General features: G+C 38.7%; 1 protein-coding gene across 3 annotated transcripts in view; it reads left to right on the top strand.

Moving 5' to 3' along the window:
• The window catches only part of phf2 (PHD finger protein 2), a 31,610-nt gene that overhangs the window by 3,549 nt on the left and 5,380 nt on the right, over positions 1–22,681 (top strand). For all 3 annotated transcript variants that reach the window (XM_053429673.1, XM_053429672.1, XM_053429674.1), the window contains exons 2-17: positions 10,652–10,737; positions 10,888–11,002; positions 11,394–11,554; positions 13,024–13,165; positions 13,287–13,473; positions 13,716–13,878; positions 14,156–14,243; positions 14,564–14,670; positions 16,339–16,430; positions 16,519–16,608; positions 17,288–17,632; positions 17,777–17,893; positions 19,598–19,713; positions 19,931–20,109; positions 20,677–20,744; positions 21,807–21,973. In XM_053429673.1, the coding sequence (XP_053285648.1) occupies positions 10,652–10,737; positions 10,888–11,002; positions 11,394–11,554; positions 13,024–13,165; positions 13,287–13,473; positions 13,716–13,878; positions 14,156–14,243; positions 14,564–14,670; positions 16,339–16,430; positions 16,519–16,608; positions 17,288–17,632; positions 17,777–17,893; positions 19,598–19,713; positions 19,931–20,109; positions 20,677–20,744; positions 21,807–21,973 (2,223 nt within the window). The remainder of the gene's footprint in view (positions 1–10,651; positions 10,738–10,887; positions 11,003–11,393; positions 11,555–13,023; positions 13,166–13,286; positions 13,474–13,715; positions 13,879–14,155; positions 14,244–14,563; positions 14,671–16,338; positions 16,431–16,518; positions 16,609–17,287; positions 17,633–17,776; positions 17,894–19,597; positions 19,714–19,930; positions 20,110–20,676; positions 20,745–21,806; positions 21,974–22,681) is intronic.

Raw genomic sequence — 22,681 nt, 5'->3', positions numbered from 1 at the left:
ACATATTGAACCAGTGAACACTACTGCAGTGGAGAGGGTCAGTCGCACCTTTGATGATGTCAGTACGTGTAACCTTATTAACTCTGCCAAGGAATTGATGTCAGTGTTTGCTTGTTTGGATTACTCCAAAACTACTCCACACTACTAAAATTGTGTGGAGGCGTGGTGCATGACCTTCTAGGATAAAAACATTCAATTTTGGAGTGGACCCAGATTAGTGGAAGGATCCAGGATCTTTTTTCACTTCTTTAACATGGCTGGATAGTGTGTTAGCCTTGGCTGAGGAAGGCGCCCACTAAACACCTCCATGCAAGTACCTGATAATTACTTTACATAATTTCTGACTACATAACAAATCATTTCACCTCCACTATAACACACCTGACACGTCACAGACCACCTTCAAACCTGGAGTTAAAGAGGGTCTAACAACCCCTTAAGATATATCTTCTTTAAAAATGTTTCCTGTCCTACAGCAGCCTGCTCTCTGTGAGGCAGCTTTCACTATTATAGGGAATAATTTGTGTTTAGTGTTTAGCTACACACCATAATCTAAGTCTAGTATCTCCTGCAGCTCATTCACAACAAAAGCCTTCCAGTGGTTGACTTGGGAAGGAACTCCCGGAGAGGCTGGGTTTGCAGAGGTTAGACGTTGAGACGTCATCGCAGCCCTGCTGGCACAGAATAGAGGAGCTGATCCACAAACAGTGGCTGAATGCAGGACCAGTCATTCCTTATAACTTGTTCATAATCAAAATCACATTAATTACACTATACAACAAAAAAGAGTTCACCTTTGTAAAGTATCACTAAAATGTTAAATGACTAAAATGTGTACTTTCCTCCAACAATCATAGGCCTATTTTTATAAGTTGAAGTGCTTTTTGATTTGATTTGTTGTATTTAGTTAATTCTTTGTATAGTTAAAAAAACAGGTTCCTACCTTGACAATACAGGCCCTGAATCTAAAGTACAACCTCAATGCAGCAAACATGAGTACACCTTTAATGTCTCTTGAGGCATAACTGTATCAACAAGGTTATGAAACAACAGGTTCAGTTTTGGCCTGCGTTGTGTCTACTGCATCATGGCTCCACACTGTGAGGAACTGTGCTTGACCAAGTAAGAAACCAAACTGGGAGGCAGTTCATTAAGATGGAGAGGATAGGAAAGCATCGGTAGATTACTGAACATGAGCTGAAGCACAGCGGTGGTAGGATGTACAGGAAGAGTCATACTATCAATAACACACAGGCACAGTGGCTCGCCCTTGACAAATTACGCTACACACAATTCACTATTAAAGCAACCTTGGATAGAAAAACAGACGGATAAGTGCTTCTGATTTGGCAGAAGGATTATCTGTAGAAATTGTTGTTTCAGTGACTGATCAGGGAGTGAGAAGGACATTGCATGCAGTCAGACTCTATGTCACCTGTCCAAGAAGAAAATCATTGCTCAAGAAAATGTGAGAAATTAGAAGACTATACTTTGCCAAAGAAACCTGATTAATATTGGCACCATATTCTTTGGTCATGAAATATATTAAAATAAATGTATTTGGATCATATGGGGTCCAGCCTGTTTTTTTGTGGACCAGGCCAGGGCCACCACAGTGACTGCAGAGCTGACATGTGAGGTGACATTTATAGGCAGCACTATGGACATAAGTTAGTTTCCAATACTGAAAGAGAAAATGACTCCCAGTCTTAAGAAGTTTGGCAGGAGAGAATTTTCCACCAGGGCAATCATCCAAACATTAGGGCTGCAACTAACGACTATTCTGATAGTCGATTAGTCATCGACTATTTAAACGATTAATTGACTAATCTGATTATGAACAAATTATCAATTTCTCTTATTTAGCCAACAGCTTTTAAATTTAGCTTGAGGTTGTTCGAGGCATGTGATGAATGAAAATAAAGACAATAAAGGTCGATACTTCATTTAAAAAAAAAATTTTTTTTAATCAACTTGGCTGCGTATTAGGGTAGGGGAGAGCGGGGTAATGTGGGACATCGGGTAATGTGAGATACCCCCTGTATCTAGGCAACGGAACACATTTGTGGTCATGTGGCCATTATGTTTCCAAGCCCCTCCCATTCCCCCCTTGCCATGAAGGAGAAGTTGGTGCTGGTGCTGTGGAAAGTATGTTTTTTCTCAAAAATGTGTTTTTTGCATGTAAAAGTAAATTTTCTTGCTTTGAACTTAATCAACTGTTGTGTCAAAACAAATTGAATCAGGTAGAAAAACTTATATCATACATGTTGGTGAACTTCAAACATATAAATCCATGTGAATGATGCTAGCTGAAGATTAGCCTGAATTGCTAAGAGATGTTTTTTCTAAAAAGATGGCTGTGGGGTAAAGTGAGACAAATGCTGTGGGGTAAAGTGAGACGAATGAAGCACAAGTTAAGTTTAGTCTTAAACATATTTTTGTGTTATATTACATTATATATGTTTTATTTTTAATGTCATAAGCATTGTAGAAAAGCCATCATGCCAAGAAACTACACCAGGAAGACAACCTGGGGCCAAGCACCCCTCGCAGAGATGGAGAGTGCAGCCGCTGAGGTCATGTAAGGAAAGAAGTCCTTAAGAAAGGCTAGGGATAGAAATATTGATAAGACAACACTCAAAAGATTCATAAAGAAAAAAGAGAAAGGGAAAGTAAAATCAGTAGCCTGGGGTGCAGTAGCTGAGGTAAAGAGAATATTCACAGATGAGATGGAGGAGGAGCTTGCCAAACACTTGAAACAACTAGCTGACCAGTTCCATGGCCTTGCTCCAGTTAAGTGCCGTGAACTGGCATTTGAATACGCAGAGAAAACAATATCCCTGTCCCTGTCAATTGGACAGAGAAACAATGAGCAGGTAAGCTAGGGTGTGCAAGAGATCACATGAATCATAATAATCATAAATGTGCTTAATTGACCAATCCCCATGATTCTGTTACTAGTCCGATATTAGTGGTTGTCAATCTAGCTGTCTGGATTTTAACTATTACAACATGTGTTGTTATGGTAGTTTTAAAGTGGAAATAGTAAGTGGATCACTTTACCCCGTAGCCGGGGTAAAGTGGGACACAAGACCACTTTTTTTTAAATAATCTTATTTTCACTGCCCTTTGTCCTGAAGACATTCTGATCATTTCCATTGCTAGAAAACATCCTGAATTAATGGGAAATGTGTAAATTTTACTGATATATCATTTTAGCTCGCCTAGAGGGGAGCAAATGTAAAAAATTTCACACATTACCCCGCTCTCCCGTACTATTAATACTAAAGAAACGAAAAATCTAGTTTTTGTCCATTTACAACCAAAAACAGGCAAAGTCCTAATATATAAAAAAATTATTTAAATTCAAGTTTCTCTTTTTCCTGTGAACCAAGAACGGGAAAAGTATCAGCAATAAAAACATCAACAAACGAAACTACAGTCTTCTTCGGACTGCATAATTGTAATCAAAAAAGACATTTATCAGGCAATAGGATAACATTACGCTTTTAAACTCGTTCAAAAAGTTTAAACCATATTTTTGTAATTGATTCTAGAATCCTGCGCACAGGTATATATGTTTATATAGCAAGCTAGCTAACAGGCTATCTTACCGAGGCGATTCTGCATCGTTTACGTTACGATGTCAAACGTGCCTCCTCCTCAAATGCGAGCAGACCAGCGTACAGCGGATCCGCCGTACAGATATTGCACGTAGTTTTTTATCGGGCCATGTTAAGGGTGAAATTCTCCCGAACTATTGACTTCTTGGTACGCTATGCGGTTGCAACGGACCTCGCCATTGGTCTATGTTTTGTTGCTTTTGCATATGCCTGACTTTCAGAGATAGGAAGGAAGCGAGATGACTCACTCCTCAGCTATTTCCATCAGCACCTACGGTAAAACGACGTTAAGTTCAGCTGCACGGCACGAAAAACACGCGCTATGACGTAACTAACGAATCATCGACGAGTAAAATCGTCGGCGACAATTGTTTTTCATCGATTTTTGATTACATACAGCAAAAATAGTTTGTAAAGAAGAAAAATTTAAATGAATGACCTGGATGAGTACATCCATGGAAATGAATCAGATAGAAAAACCCTCCTCTAAAGAGCAGCTGAAAATGTGAATCTGAAAAATGACAGAACAACTCTCCACGGATGAGTGGTATCATCCATAAGTCCAGGAAGAACCAATATAAAGTTGGCCCTGAAAATAAAAAAAAACACATTCAAATTGAATCTCACTAATAAGATTCTTTTGATTTTTTTTTTTTTTTATCATAGTTTGATCCATCAAAATATATATGTTATTCAAACCAATTGGCGTTATTCTTCTCCTGATTTTGGTTCGATGGAATAGATTAATGCACCTTGAGTTTGCTCAGGTTTGTTAAGTACTGTAACAGCACTCTGCTCAAGGAGACCTAAAGTGTGACTTTACGTACAATTTCCTATGTCTTTCTAGGCTACTATTGCAAAGTTTAACTAATTTTTCATGTTTTTAAATTGTAGCTCCTGATTGCATACAAAAGTTGCCAGTTGTTTTACAACTCTACAAAGAATTCCTCAAAAACAAAAAAATTCAGGAAATACTGCAATAACAGGCTTTTGGAACCTATAAAAGAGGTTCTCTGTTCCTGCAATTCTTTCCTCATGCAATTTAAACAACTTGTGTCTGTGAAATTCAGATTTAACTGATCAATAATATAATATAATATAAAAAAGTGAAATTTATTATGTATAATATCAGTTATGTACCATTTACTGTAGTTCACATGAATTTCAAAGCCTAACAATTGTAAATCTGTTTAATTTCAGTTGTCCATGTTAGCTTCGATAGCCCAGGTATCACAGGTGTAATAGTAAGCCCCATTCTTGTATGCAGCCCAACTGGCCGCGCTATTATCCATACATTTCTTTCTATCCACACAGTCAGTCAGACCTCATAGTTTTAGCTTCGATCTCTCTCTCTAGTTAGAACATCTCTCTCACTGTAGTCTGGGTGCCTGAGAGCGAACTTAGTGCAAGTGCCTGCGCCTCCCCACCACTTCCAGAATGAAAGAAATGTGTCAGTAGATGTAACATGCTCCACCTTAGCCATATTGCACATCACAGGACCTAGTGACTGAAGAGAGGAGTATTGAGGATTTAACTAATAGTATTGATCCTAACCTTGTATTGAGTAATGGATGTTTTTTTATCATCAAAATCAAATGACCTGCCTGACATCCCTAAATTATATCATGTTCAGACCATGGCTTGTTCCATGTCAGCTAATGTTTGTAAGTCAGTTTGCATTAGTTTGCATAGCAGTTGATCTGGTGTGACTCAAATAAAAGCTTCTTTCACTTATTTTGTATATATTGCTCGCTAATGAATGAACCAGCTACTTGCTAGCACTAATAGCTGACTCCTGAGATTGTTCATTTGAAACAAAAACTCCTTCATTGCTTCATTCACTACGAAATTAAGTAAAACATAACTAAACGGATATGCAACCAGGACACTTATCTTTTTAAGTATTTTATTTTATGTTAAGCGCTTTAAGTAAGCATTTAGCCAACACCAGCAATCAACCTCCAAAATGGCACTTAGAGAACCCCCTGGTACTTAGCTGGTGTAGGATACTTTGTGTCGAAGGTTATGCGGCTGACCGAGGATACTGTAGCACTGGTGGGCTGAAGCTGTGCTGCCTTTAAATGGAGTGGACATATGAACGCGCCCCCCCCCCCCCCCCCCCCCCCTCTGTATTCACCACCTCATGTCTTTCTGAAAGCTTCTGAAAGCTCAGAGTTTCCGACTTGCTATGTGTTTGCTGACATTTTAGGAAATGCCTGAAGCCATACGGATATTCCTTCTTCCTTGGGTGGCCAGTTTATGTATTGACATTTTTGTTGTATTGAGTTTTTTATTTGTAATTTATAAATACATCTGAAAAAAATGATGATTTTCCTAAAGCCTCATGTTTAGGCTTTTGAATTGGCAGAGTCGCTGTCATCTAAACCCTCTGATATCAGGAAAGTGCTGATTTGCGTAACCCAGGTTCTGTGCCAGCATGTTTCTGTGACATCATTGTGTCTATCTCTATTTATAATAACTATGGGACTACTGTGCCACCCTCAGGTCCAACTGGAAATTACAAAATTACCTGTTAAAACTTGTATGCAATATCCCTTTAAAATAAATTAAGACTCCTGCACACACCAGGTTAGTAGCAGCAAAAACATTATAAAAACTTAGAAAAGTAGTTTGTGGAACACCCCACAGTTGAAGGGTTAAAATGAAAATAATATATTTATAAAAATGTAATCAACATTTTGTTATTTAGACAGAATGGGGGCAGTTTGATACTCTTAATCTTCAGTGAGACCAGAATGACCAGTGAGGCATGCAACTCTGAATTGCCCCCTGGTGGCTGGCTGCCCCCTAATCATCGCCACCACCATGTTAGAAGATGGTACAAGGGCCAAACTAAAAGGTCAATGTACTCGCCAAATTCTCTTTCCAAAGATCGTCTCTGTCATTAAAACATTGATATATGTTCAAGTTTCTTAGAAGTTTGGCTTCGATGGCCTCTGCCAGGGAGATTTTGTTTTTGTCTGTGTTTTGCTAGTTTGTTAGTTACATGGATTCTGCAAAACTACTTGAGAACCAATTTCCATGAAATGTTGTGAAGGGGGTGGGACATACACAAGGAAAACACCATTGAATTTTGGAGGGGATACATTGACAGATCACAGATTTTTTTTCACTTTCCTTGCAGTGTTTCAAACAAAAGTAATTCAAGCTATGTCGGTAGCTGTACAATAATTATATAATGCTATTAAAACAGGGTGAAATGATTGGCAGCTCGATACAACGTCTTCACTCCCGATCACTTCTGTGCAGACTCTAGCTCCTCATGACGTCAGCAGTGCAACATGACATTATACGAGATATGAAGCATCACTTTTGAACAGTGAGAGAAAGCAGAGCTATGTCGTCCATCTTTATTTACAGTCACTATGCCAGATGCTTAGTACACTGTCATAGCTGCTGTAATAATATTGAACAAAACTACAATTTATTATTTGAAATCAACACTTCAGTGGAAACCTAAAATAATGTTGCATAGTATTTGTAAACATTAGTCGAAAACCAAAACTGTAAGTGCATTTATTCCACTGGGTGTATCTCTAAAAAGTTTGTCCACTTGTCATCCAACCCACTGTTTTCATATGTTCTTGAAAGCAGAACATGCAAAATAACATTAGAAAACCAAAGAGTGTTGTTGAATAAACAACCATAACAAGAAAACCCTGAATAATGTAGGGAAGGATTTTGGATTGAGCAGCATAAATTCACTCTGTACTGGCCTCCTACCTCTAAGTAATATTGTCTTAAACGCTCATAAACATAAATTGAAGAGTGTACTCTAGATTACCTAGGTTTCATTACGTGTATTTGATCTTTGAAAACGTTAACATAAAAACGTAAAAGTTCTGACATGTTGTATGATACGTCAGTCTTTGTAGAGAAGCAGTCATTTCTCTTGTGCCCCACACAGGAAGGTAAATGGTCTCAGTCAGTTTCTGAAGCGTTCAAAGTCGACGCTGCTCTGCAACTCATTAGGTGATGACAGATTCAGATGTAGTTCAGACCTGGTCCAGGTTTAAAAATAAATCCTGTTCTCATAAAATCAATTTCGAAACTGAAGCAGAGAAGGTAAAGTCGAGGTAATCTGACCCCATGTTGTGCGTTTTAGCTTATCAGCAGCCTGGAGTCAAGGGGAAATGTTGTCAAACTATTTAAATATTTAATCCAAATTAAGCGCATTTAGTTCATAGTTATCGCAAATTTTTATCTATTCTAAATGTCCCTTCATTTATTTATTTTTTTTCATAATTTTTTTTTCGTTTTAATGCTCTTATCAACATGGAAAAGTGGATTGGCTTTCTTTATGCAAATGTTTTATTTTATTGAAAAACAACATTGCCAAACAGGGCGGTAGAAAATAAAATTATAAAGTGCACATTTCAGGACCATAATGTAGTTAAACCATGGCTTAATATTTTATTTTTTTCAAGTTTGCTGTGAACATAGCATTCAGATCTCTTATTTCAGAAACCATGAATGTAACAGTTAGGTTACCAATAAAAGGTAAGCCTAATACTTCTTTGCTTTCAGCCAGCTACTCAAACAGACAAGCAACAAAATAACAAACATACAAAATACACAGGCAAGTGCCTACTTTGAAACAAATTAAACACAGAACTTTGTAGGGCTATTTGACCTCTCCCCATATTTGTGGAAAATGTATGAAATAAGAAGTAGGGGAGAGTGGGATAATGTGGGACATTTTTTACATTTGCTCCCCTCTAGGCGAGCTTAAATGATATATCAGTACAATTTACACATTTCCCATTAATTCAGGATGTTTTCTAGCAATGGAAATGATCAGAATGTCTTCAGGACAAAGGGCAGTGAAAATATGATTGTTTTAAAAAAATTGGTCTTGTGTCCCACTTTACCCCAGTTACGGGGTAAAGTGGTCCACTTACTTTTTCCACTTTAAAACTACCATAACAACACATGTTGTAATAGTTAAAATCCCGACAGCTAGATTGACAACCACTAATACAGGACTAGTAACAGAATCATGGGGATTGGTCAATTAAGCACATGATTAATGTGATCTCTTGCACACCATAGCTTACCTGCACATTGTTTCTCTGTCCAATTGGCAGGGACAGGGATATTGTTTTTCTCTGCGTATTCAAATGCCAGTTCACGGCACTTAACTGGAGCAAGGCCATGGAACTGGTCAGCTAGTTGTTTCAAGTGTTTGGCAAGCTCCTCCTCCATCTCATCTGTGAATATTCTCTTTGCCTCAGCTACTGCACCCCAGGCTACTGATTTTACTTTCCTTTCTCTTTTTTCTTTATGAATCTTTTGAGGGTTGTCTTGTCAATATTTCTATCCCTTCCAGCTTTTCTTAAGCACTTCTTTCCTTGCTTGACCTCAGCGTCTGCACTTTAATGTTTATGACATTAAAAATAAAACATATATAATGTAATATAACGCGAACACAGATGCTGAAGCTCGACAGAAACCGACTGCAGCTTCCACTCTGATCAAGAAGCTAAGGCGCTGATCTCTGATCAGCTGAGACCAGAGAAACTCTGTGTTTTCACTGTTTCAATAGTTAAGAAGCAGTCAGTCACTGAGCGGCTGCTTCACGTGAACGAGCTCTGATCTCACTGTGTCTGTCTGAGCGAGTGAGCGGGGGCGGTGGGCAGAGCCCCCGGACCGGTGCGCTATCTGGGAGGACACACACACACACAGACACAGACACACAGACTCGCAGACTTGCCCCGCAGCTGGTACTTAATGACGGCCTGATAGGATGATGTTTTAAAAATGATTGTGACTTAGTCAACCACCAACCAAAAGCGTATGTCACATGGCGAAAGAGAGTTGGCAGCTCTGCGTTAACCTTGCGAGAAAAAAATTGACGTTGTTAAAATGGGTTTGCGTTTAACGCCTTTAATAACGCGTTTAACTGACAGCACTAGTTTATATAAATCTCAAACTGAAGTCAACACACTGCCAGACTGACTGCATTAAATACATTCTTGAGCAAGAGTGTCTGAACATCTGAGTTTGCTTGCACTATTTTAGTTTAGGAGTTCTCCTACAAGCCACCAAGTCAAGGATGTCATAAACAGGCTGTTCCACCATGTCTGCACTGCCACCAAATCCACTGCCTTCTTTGAAAGTGAGCAGGCCTTACAGTAAAGCTGTGGAGTTCCCTGGGGAAAACGGAAAGCATTCTGGGAAACTCCCAGCTCAATGAGTTTTGGAGCAGCGGCGGCAAATGAGAGGAATGTGCTTGCATAAGACACAGTGACCGCTGCTGCTTGAAATAGTGGGAGGACGTGTTTCACTGTTATCAAACCAGACAAATGCATCGGCTTCAATTGTCTGGGCATCTTTTTGTCTTTTTATCATTTATCTACATTGGTGATGGCTTATTTTCATCACTGCTGAGGATTTTATTACAAAATTTTGAGTTTGAGCTTACATAGCTCACTCAATTACCGTTTTTATTTGTGATAATTAAACACAAGTTACTAAAGTATCATTGGATATAAACAGCAGTAAAGTATTTTTTAAATATTTCTCATTTCTGGAAAATTATGAAATAAAGAAATGATCATTGCATCAAAGACAAACTGCCTCGTGATAATTGTGTCCTTTTGCTCAGCAGCCACAGTGATATACAATGCTCATATGCAGAGTGTAGACAGATATTTATAGCCCCCTGTCTATTGTACTGTCCTCGCCTGTCCTGCCTCTCTGTCCTGCATGGGACTGGACTGTATGTGAGACTCATCGTCCTCTCACTGTCTTTCACTTTAAACTAGGAGTCATTGTGAAGGACCATTCCAGTGTTTTGTCCTCTTAAAATAGCAGCTAGTTGCAGTACTGCTGTCTAAGGAATGAACAAAAATAAGAGCAGACGTGATTTCACAGACACTAATTCTGAATGTTTCAAGTTTCCATCAAGTTGACTTAATCGGTACAGCGGTAAAAGAAAGAAATAGAAACTGGTCCTTTAAGGTCACATTAACTTGACAGTAAAATGTATTCTTTTCTTGTTTCAGCTGTGTTGGAGTGGATGAAGATGACGCTCCCGATATTGATATATATCACTGTCCAAACTGCGCGAAGGCCCTTGGTAAATCCACATGTAAGTGGCAACCTTCAGGTGGCGTCACTAAATGTCCTGTCCTTAGCAGCTGATGTGACTATTTCACTCATCAGATTTATATTCAATCAATTGCCGTATTATTTTCTTGTGTAATACACTTTTCTTTCTTCTTTTTTCTCTGCTCTTCAGTGAAAAAGAAAAAGAACTGGAGCAAACATGACACGGGGCAAAACACAGATATCAAGGCTGTTCAGAACGGCAGTCAGGTTTTCATCAAGGAGCTTCGCAGTCGGACTTTCCCAAGGTAAAGACAATTTAGACACATTCGATTTTTTTCCTCCCCTCCTCATGAACTCATCACAACAAACTGTGGTGTTTACTTGAAATATTCAAGTAAGCAAAGGGATATTGGGATTAGATGAAATAAAAATACAGTAAAATAAAATGATTCCTCACAATGATTATCCCTCCTTCAATTTCATTCATTTTATGTAAATATTCTCCTCTTGTCTTTTACTAATTACCCCAAAAGGGGGCACTGTTTCACAACTTTTAAGATATCTGCCCTCAGATAGTTTCACATGTTGTTGACATAGTTTTCACATCTCATTGAATTTCTTCAAAGTCAGTGGAACCCTCCATCACACATCTGTCATGTTGCTCTCTGCTTCATGCTGCTTGCTTGTGGTTTGCAGTGCTGAGGATGTGGTGGTGAAGCTGAGCGGCAGTCAGCTCAACATGGATTACCTGGAGGAGAACGGCTTCAATGAACCAATCCTGGTTCAGAAGAAAGACGGTCTGGGCATATCCATGCCTGCTCCCACCTTCTACATCAGTGATGTGGAGAACTATGTTGGTAAGGCTGGCACTGACTGTAACTACTGCCGCTGCTGCTGACAGTTCATCTGATACTGTCTGCTAATACTATTAGTACTACTGCTACTACCTCAATCACTCTGCCACTAGTTTTACTACTAAAACTACTCCCACTGCAGCTGATAGTTCATCTGATACTCTCTGTTACTACCAGTACTTCTTGTGCTACTTCAAGAGCTGTTTCTACAGCTTCTACACTTCTGCACCCATAGTAGTACTTGTACAACTATTCCTACTAATTGAGGTACAATTGTTGAAACCCTACTGCAGTTAACACTTTAGTTATACTACTACTGAACTTACTACTCCTATTACAACCACAGTTAATACTACTAATAATTTGTATTACCATTGCTACTAGTTTTAATATTATAATTATTACCACTGCTGCTACCAATATCAGTGCTGCTGTTGTTATTGTTGTTGCAACTATCTCTTCAACTACAACCAACTATTAATATATCAATGCAGTAATTACTATTGCATTCACTCATCTAATAGATAGAATAAACTACTGTTTCCACTACTAACACTACTACTATTACTGCAATTATGACTACAACAGTTTTAAATTGCTATTACTACTATTGCTATAAATACTACTGTAATTTATGTTACTATACCAATAATAATATCATATACAATAGTAGTAGTGCTGGTGCTACTGGTTGTATTTAACTACAGTTTTAATACTACAAGCAACCTCCCATTTTAATACTTTCACTAACACTATCAAAGCTTTTGTGGCTGTAACTGTACATTTTACTGGTGTTAGTGGTTTGATTTAGGATGACTAATGATACCTTTAATATCACTAGAAAAAAATATGACTGTTATTTCTACTGCACCAATAGTGTTACATGCAGTAGTAATAATATTACCCTTGTATCACTACAATAACCTGTATGACTTTCACTACCACTCCAGCAATGTTGAAATGTAACTAAGTACATTTGCCTATGGAATTATAGTAAAGTAGGAATATGAGGTATTTTACTTGATTATTTCCATTTATTAACACGTTATACATCTTTTCTCAGGGAAATGTCTTTTTCAACACACATTTGTGTGACAGCTGTAGTTACTTTTAACCTTTCAAATTAAGATTTTATACATAAAATATATTTTGTGTTGTAAAAAGTACTAAGAGTAAGAGTAGTAAGAACTAACTCTCCTAAATTTGTGAGGGAACAATAATATATAGTAAGATGCAAACAATAATAATATCCACCCTCACATGAATCACAAGACCAATGTACCATTTTGCTTTTCAGTAGGGGGCGCTGCTGCTCTTTGTTCCCCTTGTCTCCTGGTGCTCAGTGATGAGATCACTTGTTAGATTTCAACAGTCCACTGCAGCAGACATGTTTCCAGCCTAAAGAAGGTGTAAAGCCTAAAGGTTAGTGTTTCTGCAGATTGTCTTATTGTGTCGTTTGTGTCCCCTCTCAGGTCCCGATGTTGGCGTGGACGTCGTTGACGTCCCCAAACAGACGGACAGCAAGATGAAGCTCAAAGAGTTTGTCGACTATTACTATAGCACAAACCGAAAGAAAGTGTTAAACGTCATCAACTTGGAGTTCTCGGACACAAGGTACATACTGTGGCTCTGTATGTCTGACGGTCACGTTTCTAAAATGAAATCTGACTGGTGAAGGGGGCCAAAGTCTGGAAAAATCCTGGTGTTGATTTCTCTCTCTGTTTTCCTGGGACAGGATGGACAGTATAGTGGAGAGTCCGCAGATTGTGCGACGGTTGTCTTGGGTAGAAAACTACTGGCCTGACGATGCTCTGCTTGGGAAGCCAAAAGTCACCAAATACTGTCTGATCTGTGTCAAAGACAGCTACACAGACTTCCACATCGAGTGCGGCGGCGCCTCAGTCTGGTACCATATCCTCAAGGTCTGTCACTCTTTTGCTTAGAGCAGGATGCTGCAATAAAACGCATGTATCACACAGACAGTGTCATCTGCCTCTAATATGAGGAGATCAGTGTTTACACTGCACTGATTTCCTTCTATTCTGAAAGGATTCTTAGGAGGCCGTCGGAAGACAATGTGGAAGACATTATGTCTCTCACATGATTATGATGATGCTGATGATGGAGATGATGCCAGAAATTCTGATTGCATTTGTATTTGCAGGGGGAGAAGATCTTCTTCCTCATCAAACCCATGTCTGCCAACCTGTCTCTGTACGAGCGTTGGAGATCATCGTCCAATCACAGCGAAATGTTCTTCGCTGACCAAGTGGACAAGTGTTACAAATGCACTCTGAAGCAAGGCCAGACTCTGTTCATCCCGTCAGGTCAGTGTGTGTGTGTGTGTGTGTGTGTGTGTGTGTGTGTGTTTTTGCCCTCATTAAATAACTTGGGGTTTTGTACTTTTACTTGGGAACAATTATTCCCAAAAATCAGACATGAATGAAATACATTTTTATTACTCTTTATACAGCAAATGAATGACAAATCTAAAGTGCTTCATTACAGAGATTCAAAGTCATCAAAATACTTGATTGCTAATAATAGAATGTTTTAATTACATATACTGACTTTTCTATTTTATGATATATGATGTCACCGCAGGTTGGATCAATGCAGTACTGACCCCAGTCGACTGCCTGGCGTTCTCTGGACACTTTGTCCACAACCTGAGTGTGGAGATGCAGATGAGGTTTGTTCACGGATTCATCACACACACATTCATTCTTTATGCTGTGTTGTTGTTGTTGTGTTTGGTAACTGGCTTGTTGTTATTTTCATGACCATGTCCTACTTTTGAGGGATTTAATGTGACTCTAAGGTCTTGGCTGATCTGACTCATTAGTTTCCATCATTCAAGACTTGTTGTTAGCTCTAAATATTATGTGTGTGTTTATGAACTCTCCACGTTTGGAAAAACCTTGAGAATTACATAGTTTGATGCAATAAACTTGTTAATGTTGTTAATACATGACAGTGTTTAGCTGAGCATTCTTGGTTTATTCTCCTCAGAGCGTATGAAATTGAGAAGCGGCTCAATGTCAAAACTCTCAACCCCTTCCCCAACTTTGAGACAGCGTGCTGGTATGTCGGACGACATCTCCTGGAGCGATTCAAAGGTGAACTCTTAAATCACTTTCATGTATTTATAGACCAAGCTTGCGCTCTCACGTGCAGTTTTCTCATGTAAAATTGCATCCTTGTTCAACTGGCCATCTCTCCAGAAGAATGCACGAGAGAATATACAAACACTGTCAGAAATGTCTTTTTTCCAAGCGGCACAGGCGTAACGCTGCAGGTCTGCAGCACAGATGAGGAGCTGGATGCTCTAATATTGTTTCAGTCATTAAATCGGTGAATCGCTGAGTTCACAGATGATTAGCTTCAAAAGATTTGGCCCAGCTAGAATCATTTGCTCCATTACAAGCCTGTGTTTAAACTCCACTCAGCTGGCCTGGGCCAATTGTTTATGTTTCCACCATTTTCTATGTGTGTGTGTGTGTGTGTGCGTGTGTGTGTGTGTGTGTGTGTGTGTGTGTGTATTGTGGGCTGTGCAGACTATTTCTAACTCACCAGGCTTTGCCATTAATATACCATTATTCTTTTTAACTTCATGGTCAGAGCAGGAAAGTGATTCAGTTCGTTGCTGCTGATATTTTGTCCTCCTAATAATTATCTATTTTATCCTAAACCTAATCACTAACGCTAATTCAATGAGTTTGTTTTTAGTTTATTTAAAAGACCAAATCAGTGAGACAGCAATAGCTTTTTGTAGATGTATCAGTATCTGCTCATGTCAACTAGAAAATAACAAAATATCACGGTGCATATGTTTAAGGTCACTTAGAAACATTAATGCCAGTTTTCTTGAACAAGTCTTCACCTTGGTGAACTCACACTGCAGGAGCTCACAACAATACAGAAGAATAAAACAAATAAACTGTAAAAGATGATCTAAACACTTTTCGCTTGGCACAAGTCAAATATACATTAAAAACACACAATACCACAACAAAATTCAGACTAAACTGAAAAAAAAAATGTATGTTAAATATTCAGGATACTCATCTGACAAAAACTTTGGCTGTTTTTCTATATATATTTTTCCAGGTAACAAATTAATTTGATCTACATTATATTTTCATACACTGTTAAAATTCTATTTAGAGGTCATATGAAAAGATTTTTTAAACCAACCTATGGTGCTGCAAGTAGACATGGGAAATGAAGTTCGTTCAGATAAAGATACTTTAAATTTGACCAAACGTAAATTGAAACTTATCAGGAACTGTAGAAAAAAATTAAATGAATCAAACACACTTTCAGAATAGTTTTCCTGTGATAGAAAGTAAATGTTCTTTGTAGTAAATATGATTAAACCCAGTAGCTGTGTATAGAATTTACTGTACAGTCATTTGACTGTGCTTTATTAAATTATACTGGTCACAGCTAAAACTGAAAAGGAACTTTTTGTTATAAATCGTGTGAGAGTGTGGCTGATGCCCTGAGAGAGCAGGATGATGTTGATTTTGTTCCTCAACGACTCAAACTCGCCACTCCACTGTTTTGGGACTGATCTCTGGTTCGTCTAAACACACAGTTACACTGTTGACAGAGTTCTTCTCCTGTTCACTGACGAGAGCAATAATCGTCTGTTCGGTTACATCCTGTAAATCTCAGCTGTACGCTATAGTTTGACTTTCTCTTTTAAGTTAATGGCCTCGACTTCTCAAGTTTTAAAGGTCACAGTCGATTTAAAGATAACATCTGGGCTTCTTCTCCCGTAGGTTTACATAAAGCAAATAAACAACCAGCTCCATATCTGATACATGGTGCCAAAATCATCAATGGAGCTTTCAGAGCTTGGACAAAGAAACAGGTACAGATTTACTTAAGAGGATTTACTGTACAGTAAGTGTCTGATGTTGTCACAGGATTGACGCTGTGGTCTGTTTACCTTCTGACAGGCGCTCTTAGAACATGAAGATGAGCTTCCAGAGAACATGAAGCCATCCCAGCTCATAAAGGATCTTGCCAAAGAGATCAGACTGTCAGAGGTATTTTCAATTGATTTAAGTTTAAATACAATATGATGTGATATATAGAGTTACATTTACAAGAGCATTAATGAGCTCTGTAGGATGAAGCTTTTTTAATTTGATGACACTTAACCTTCCTCTACTGCCCCCCACAGACTTTAACTTAAGTTTTTTATATTTGAATTTGCAAAGTCAATTGATGGCCTTGGCTCTGTTCAGTGGGAAGAAAGGATGTGTTAAGGCGAACTACTTCCTTTGCAGCTGATTTGAACTCAAGAGACTCACTTTGAAACAGTAACTTCTGAAAATAAAATTAAGTATGATACAAATCCTGTATTGTAGTAATAGAAGCAGAACATTCAAGACTTACTAAGGCAAATGTAACTTCCAACTTTTTTAAGGTTATTTTTCAAAATTCACACTTCAACTGCTTTGCCAAATTCCTAAGTTTGTTAGTTAGTTAGTCATTGCAGAGTCGTGGCTTTTCTAACATCTTACTATTGTTATTATGATTTTGCTAGGGTTGAAGCTTTGAAGCATGTGGCTCAGCCCTATACTTGATCATCAACTTTTTACTATTTATTTTAATATGTTTGACTTATATCATATTCAATACATCTTCAGTCGTCAGGGTGACACTTTATTACTTATTGCAAAATTATATTGGCCTTTCTCCATTCCCCGCCTCCACTTGTAGAATGCAACAAAAGCCATTAAGAGTGAGCCCACCATTAAGGTGCCAGTGGAGGAGTCGCCATCCACCCACTCTGAGCCTGAGGAGCCTGTGTCACCGGCACATGTCCCCTCACCCAGCAGAGAGAAGGCTAGAAAGAAGGCTTCCAAACCTCCCAAGCCTCCCAAACCCCCAAAGGTACCCAAGGCCCCCAAACCTCCGAAGGTGCCGAAGGTCAAGGAAGGAGGAAAGAAGAAAGCGAAGAAGGCAAAAGAGCCGTCGCCGCCTCCTAAACCCTCCAGCTTCGCAGCTCTCGAGTCCCATGCAAAGGACATATTGAGTAAAATGGACCAGCCGAAAAAGATGAAGGTGAGCAGTTGGTAATGTTAGCATAAAGTAAAACTGAAGTTTTGTTGTGAAATTTTGGTTCTTATCCTTTTGTAAATTAATAGGATTCTTAAATATGTTTCTGTTATTAATCGTGGGCCTTTTCAAATATTTCCATTTTCTCAGGCTGTTAAAAATGTCCTGAGTATGTCAGAGAAGGAAATATCGAAGCAGAACAACGTGGAGAAGTTTGAAATCAGAGAGCAGAATAAAAACAAGACTGAAGCAAAATGGAAGTATAAGGTAAGATCGTTTCAGCCGTCATCATTCAAAACTAATGGCTGCCTGTTACAGGCCAAAGTAAATAGTATTAAAATCTTTTAAAAGTTAAAACAAAGTGAAGTTTTGTTGTCATTTAGGGAAAAAAATTTTGTAGCACTTTTGAAGGTTACAAGCTGAGCGGCTGAAGAGAACATTTTTTAAAAGTGTGATTGTCCAAAAGAGATTTGCACACTTCACTTCAAAGCAATCAGCAGAAATAATGATGTGGCCTTAGTCGCACATTTTAGGTCTGCAGCTCATCACAGCTGCTCCAGGGACCTTCACCAGCCCAGAGTTTATAGAGGAAAACTACATTATTTCCATATCCACCATCAAACACGCACTCATCTTTTATAAAAGCTTTGTGTATCCTTATTACTTACCAACACGGGGCAGCTTTTTCACAGGTAAATTGTAATTTTGTCAAGAGGAAAATATTAAAGTGCTTTAGTTTAGTGGAAAATTCAATGTCAAACTTGTGCTGAATGTTTGTAGTCCCTCCAACGATCCCCGGCCCACTGCTCCGTCACATCAGGCCAAACACTTGCAGATGGAGCAGAGACGCTGTTAGATGTTTACCAAGGTCACTGTGGACCTCATCTTCACTCATTATCACAGCTCCTCCGTGTACAGTGCGCATGTTAGTGTCAGGTTGAAACATGAATGAGACAATGTGACGTCTAAGTTTCACGTTACACACGTGTTTTCATGTGCCTTTAATTTAGGAGACAAAATGGCTAAGGAGTGAATATTTGAAAATGTATATTCTTGGATTTCACTTAATTGCAGTTTACGGCAGCTGTTTGCCATTTGTCTTGGTTCAGTTTAAACTGAAAATGATCCATGGAGATAAACACCGTGATGATTTCAGGATTTTAAACGCTAATGTTTTCATTATCAAAGAACGACTCCCTGCTACTTTATACAGAACAGTTTTGTGTTACTCACGTATGGCACTTAAGATGGGACGCTACTTGATTGAGTAGTAATTAAAGTACACTTCAGTCAAAGTTGAAATGGGCTACAACCTTTTTTTTATAAATATGTAACCTAGCTTTAATAAAGATGGATGAATGAAAATGTATTAAAAGACATGCCTGTATTAGTTTTATTAATTCATCCATTTATTTTATTTAGTTATTGGCTATTTGCTGCAGCAGCAGATTAACATTAACGGGATTTCACCTCATTAAAGACAAATAACAGAACCAGAGCAATATAAGCATTAATCTGAAGTTTGACTAATGGAAGTTCAATATTCTCTGTGCTTTTAGCTCAGATTTTGGTCTCCACCAACGCTTGAGAAAAATGAAGTAGCTACAGGCTCCTCTCTGTTCAGCAGCTAGTCGGTAATGAGGTGTGCAGCGGGTTGAAAGATTTATGATGTGGATTGGTTTGTTGACTGAAAAGACAAAACAATGAGCTAAAAGAGGCTGAAAAGCTCTGGAGACCTGAAGGCAGCTGGATGACAATTCTCTGTCATTCATCAACACGTTTTCATTATTATTAGACATAATCATTTCAGTTTGTCTAATATTAAGAATAGTGATCAGTGCAGCTGTAAATCAATTTTCAAAGTGTGATATTTTTCACCTCAAATGTAAACACTGTTCTAAGTTACAGTTGCTGATCACTGTCTGTCATATAACATCATGTCCTAAACTTGATTTCTTTTGAACTTTACAGAACAGTAAACCTGACTCCCTGCTGAAAATGGAAGAGGAGGGCAAATTCGACAGAACACCACTGTCAAGCAATAAAGACAAATTCAGCTTTACTGTGTCTCACAAGAAAATGCTTGGGTATGTATGGAATATCTGTGATTGCCACATAAATGTTTCATAAAAGGTCTTTTGAGGGAAGAGCATGTCAACCTTCTCATGTGGCATATAACAGTGATTACAGAGCTATGTGGCTATCAGCACTATGTCCATTAGAGCTAATTCAAGGACTTCTCGCTGCCAGTTGCCTGGCTGAGCCTCACATCACCCCTTTATTGTCCTGTGGTTTCCTCTCCAGCTCCAAGACGCTGAAACCTCAGACCAACTCAAGTGTTTTTGGTTCATTACAAAACCTAAAAGAGGACAAAAGCAAGCCAGTGAGAGACGAGTATGAGTACGTCTCAGATGAGGGAGAGCTGAAGATTGATGAATTCCCCATCAGACGGAAAAAGAACACCGTTAAGAGAGATCTTTCCTGTGAGTATTTTTGGACTTATTGGAAACTGTTGGGTTTCAGTTGATTTGGACAATCAACTATCAAACCTCAACACTTCTAAAGTCTCAGTATACACAGCATTGAGTATTGTTAAGTGTGAAATATGGCATTGAATGCTGGGTCATATTATTACTTTTGGTTACTTACATGTACTGAACTCTGAATAATATCCGGACATTCTTTGGAGCGGCTGCATGTGACAACGCAATTGACCGAGTGAGAGACTCTGGACTTTTTCCGGAGTTTCTTCTCCTTGCACCCTCGTATAAAACTAAAAAGAAAAAAAATTCAAAATCTAGCGATAAGTGTGTTGCTGTGAATGTGCTCGAGTGGAGAATCTATTGCGTTGTTCAGGTGTGAAGGTAAACTCTGGAGCAAGTCCGGACCCATCTGTCCAGACATCCTCCAGAGTTCATATATAAAAGGCTTCTTTTGTTGCATTATTTTTAGGTGTAAATATGAGAAATTATTTAGCTATACGTTGTGTTTTTTCATTCTGGAAAGTTGTTTTTGTAATTCTCACAATTTATAATTCCTGTATTTTCCAGTTCTGTCAGATATCAGAGAGCCCATTCAGGCAGCCAAAAAAACAAAGTTGCAACCCTTGGTGACTAAGGTACGTGTCAAATGTGACTAATGTTCTAAACATTAACCAAACGTTGTGCCTTTCCTCTAAAGTAGCTGCTGTTCACCAGTTTGTGATTTCATTATACACTTTGTACAGTATGCTGTAACTTGTACCTACAGTATCATTTACACTGAAACTTCACATGAATGCAAACCATATCCTAACCTTGATTTTCACTAAGCTTCCTCTCCACTTCCAACCAGGCAGAAGACTCATAATTAATTTCAAAAACAGGAAACTCTCCCAGTGGATCCACATCCTCAGAGGTGGCAGAAATACCAGATTTACTTTGTGTCACTTAGTTTGTGGGAATTTCCTTTCAAGTTACTTTACGATTATGTTCAAAGCAAAATTTGTATAATAAAGATGGACTTTAGGACAGCCCCCAAAAGGTAAACCAAAACATCTGAATCTCTCCCTGCTGGCTGGCTGCAGTCAAACCCATAAACCAAGCCCCATCCATATAAGCACATGTTCCAAACTATAAAAATCAAATTCCACACCAAATAAACTGGTCCTGTATTATAAAAAAAATTGTTTACAAAATAGGCATATGAATAATAAAAAAAAAGAGCTCATTTTTACAGTGCCCCCTAGTGGGTTATTCTGGCAGAAATCCTTAATAAACTAGAATTTCACTCAATAGAGTGCATACCTCCGCCAAGGCCCAAGAGTTCCCTTAACTTCAGTCAAGCTGCACCAAATTTCACATAGTTATAGTGAATCTCAAAATGTTTAAGAATATGTTATTTCCTGACTAATACCTGATGCCTCCATCAAGTTTCATCACTCAAGTAGTTTTTGTGTAATGTTGCTTACAAACAAACAAACAAACAACCGACCAACCAACTAATGAACTTGGTTGAAAACATACCCTCTAAACTAAACTAGAAATAAATGGTTAAGACTCAGGAAACAAAACAGCTCCAATAAAATATCTCCTATAAATCACATTCAAATCAAGAAAATGTCCTGCAGAATGTCCGAGCCTTAAACTGTTTCTTTGTCTCTCATGTCTGTTTCCACTCTGTCCGCTTTCTCCAAAATCAGAGCGCCGACTCTTCAGATGAGGAGACTCTGCACATAGACACAGAGACCAAGCCTGAGGTCAAAGGTCGCAACTCTAAGGTCAAGAAAAAGGCTGGCAGCGCCGCAGGGATTCTTGACCTGCTGCAGGCGAGCAAACAAGTGGGAGGGATTGACTACAGCACCAACAGGTAGACTGACTTCTCCTCGCATCATTACTTTCTACTTTTTCACTCCATTTCCTTCAACACCAATGAAACGCTCACGTCTAAACACACTCAAGTTGCAGCACGTGGACGGTCTTACCCTGTAAATGGCTCCCAATGGACCATTCTCCCCTGCGTAAATGAAATGTAGGTCTTACTCCACTTAATGGGGTGACACGCTGACAAACTGACGGCACAGTCAGCGCGGATATAAGTGGATGAAAAAGCTGAATTTTATAACTTTGCTCGGAGTTGAAAAATCAACTAGTGACTGGGGCAACAATTTACACAGAATCTGTCAGCAGTTAGCGTTAAGTCGATGTTTGTTTCATCCTGTGTTAATCTATCAAGCGCTGCGTGGCTCCAGGCTCTTCCGTTTCGCCTTTTGTTGTTTGCTGTTTTGTTCAGCCCTTGATGGTCTGTTTCCACCGCACTGAAAGCTACAAATGAGCCAAACGTCGACTGAAATATGTTAATTTCTCAATTCATCTAAATTCTTTGAGGAGGAAACTTTGTGAAAGCATGGAAAGCAGCCCACCTACAGCTCGTTGTGGGAGTTTGATGGTCACTTTGCTCACTGCTGCAGCTAATAACCCTAATAAGTGTGGGAAATTATTTTCATTGCTGCTTCTAAAAGCAATCGCACGTCTGTGTAGAATATTTAGATTTGACAGTTTTACTTTGCTTTTCCAG

The sequence above is a fragment of the Pleuronectes platessa genome, chromosome 2 (genome assembly GCF_947347685.1).
Source record: "Pleuronectes platessa chromosome 2, fPlePla1.1, whole genome shotgun sequence".
Classification (NCBI taxonomy): domain Eukaryota; kingdom Metazoa; phylum Chordata; class Actinopteri; order Pleuronectiformes; family Pleuronectidae; genus Pleuronectes; species Pleuronectes platessa.
Note: the sequence above shows the minus strand (reverse complement) of the source record. Positions and strands in the feature narration are given on the sequence as shown.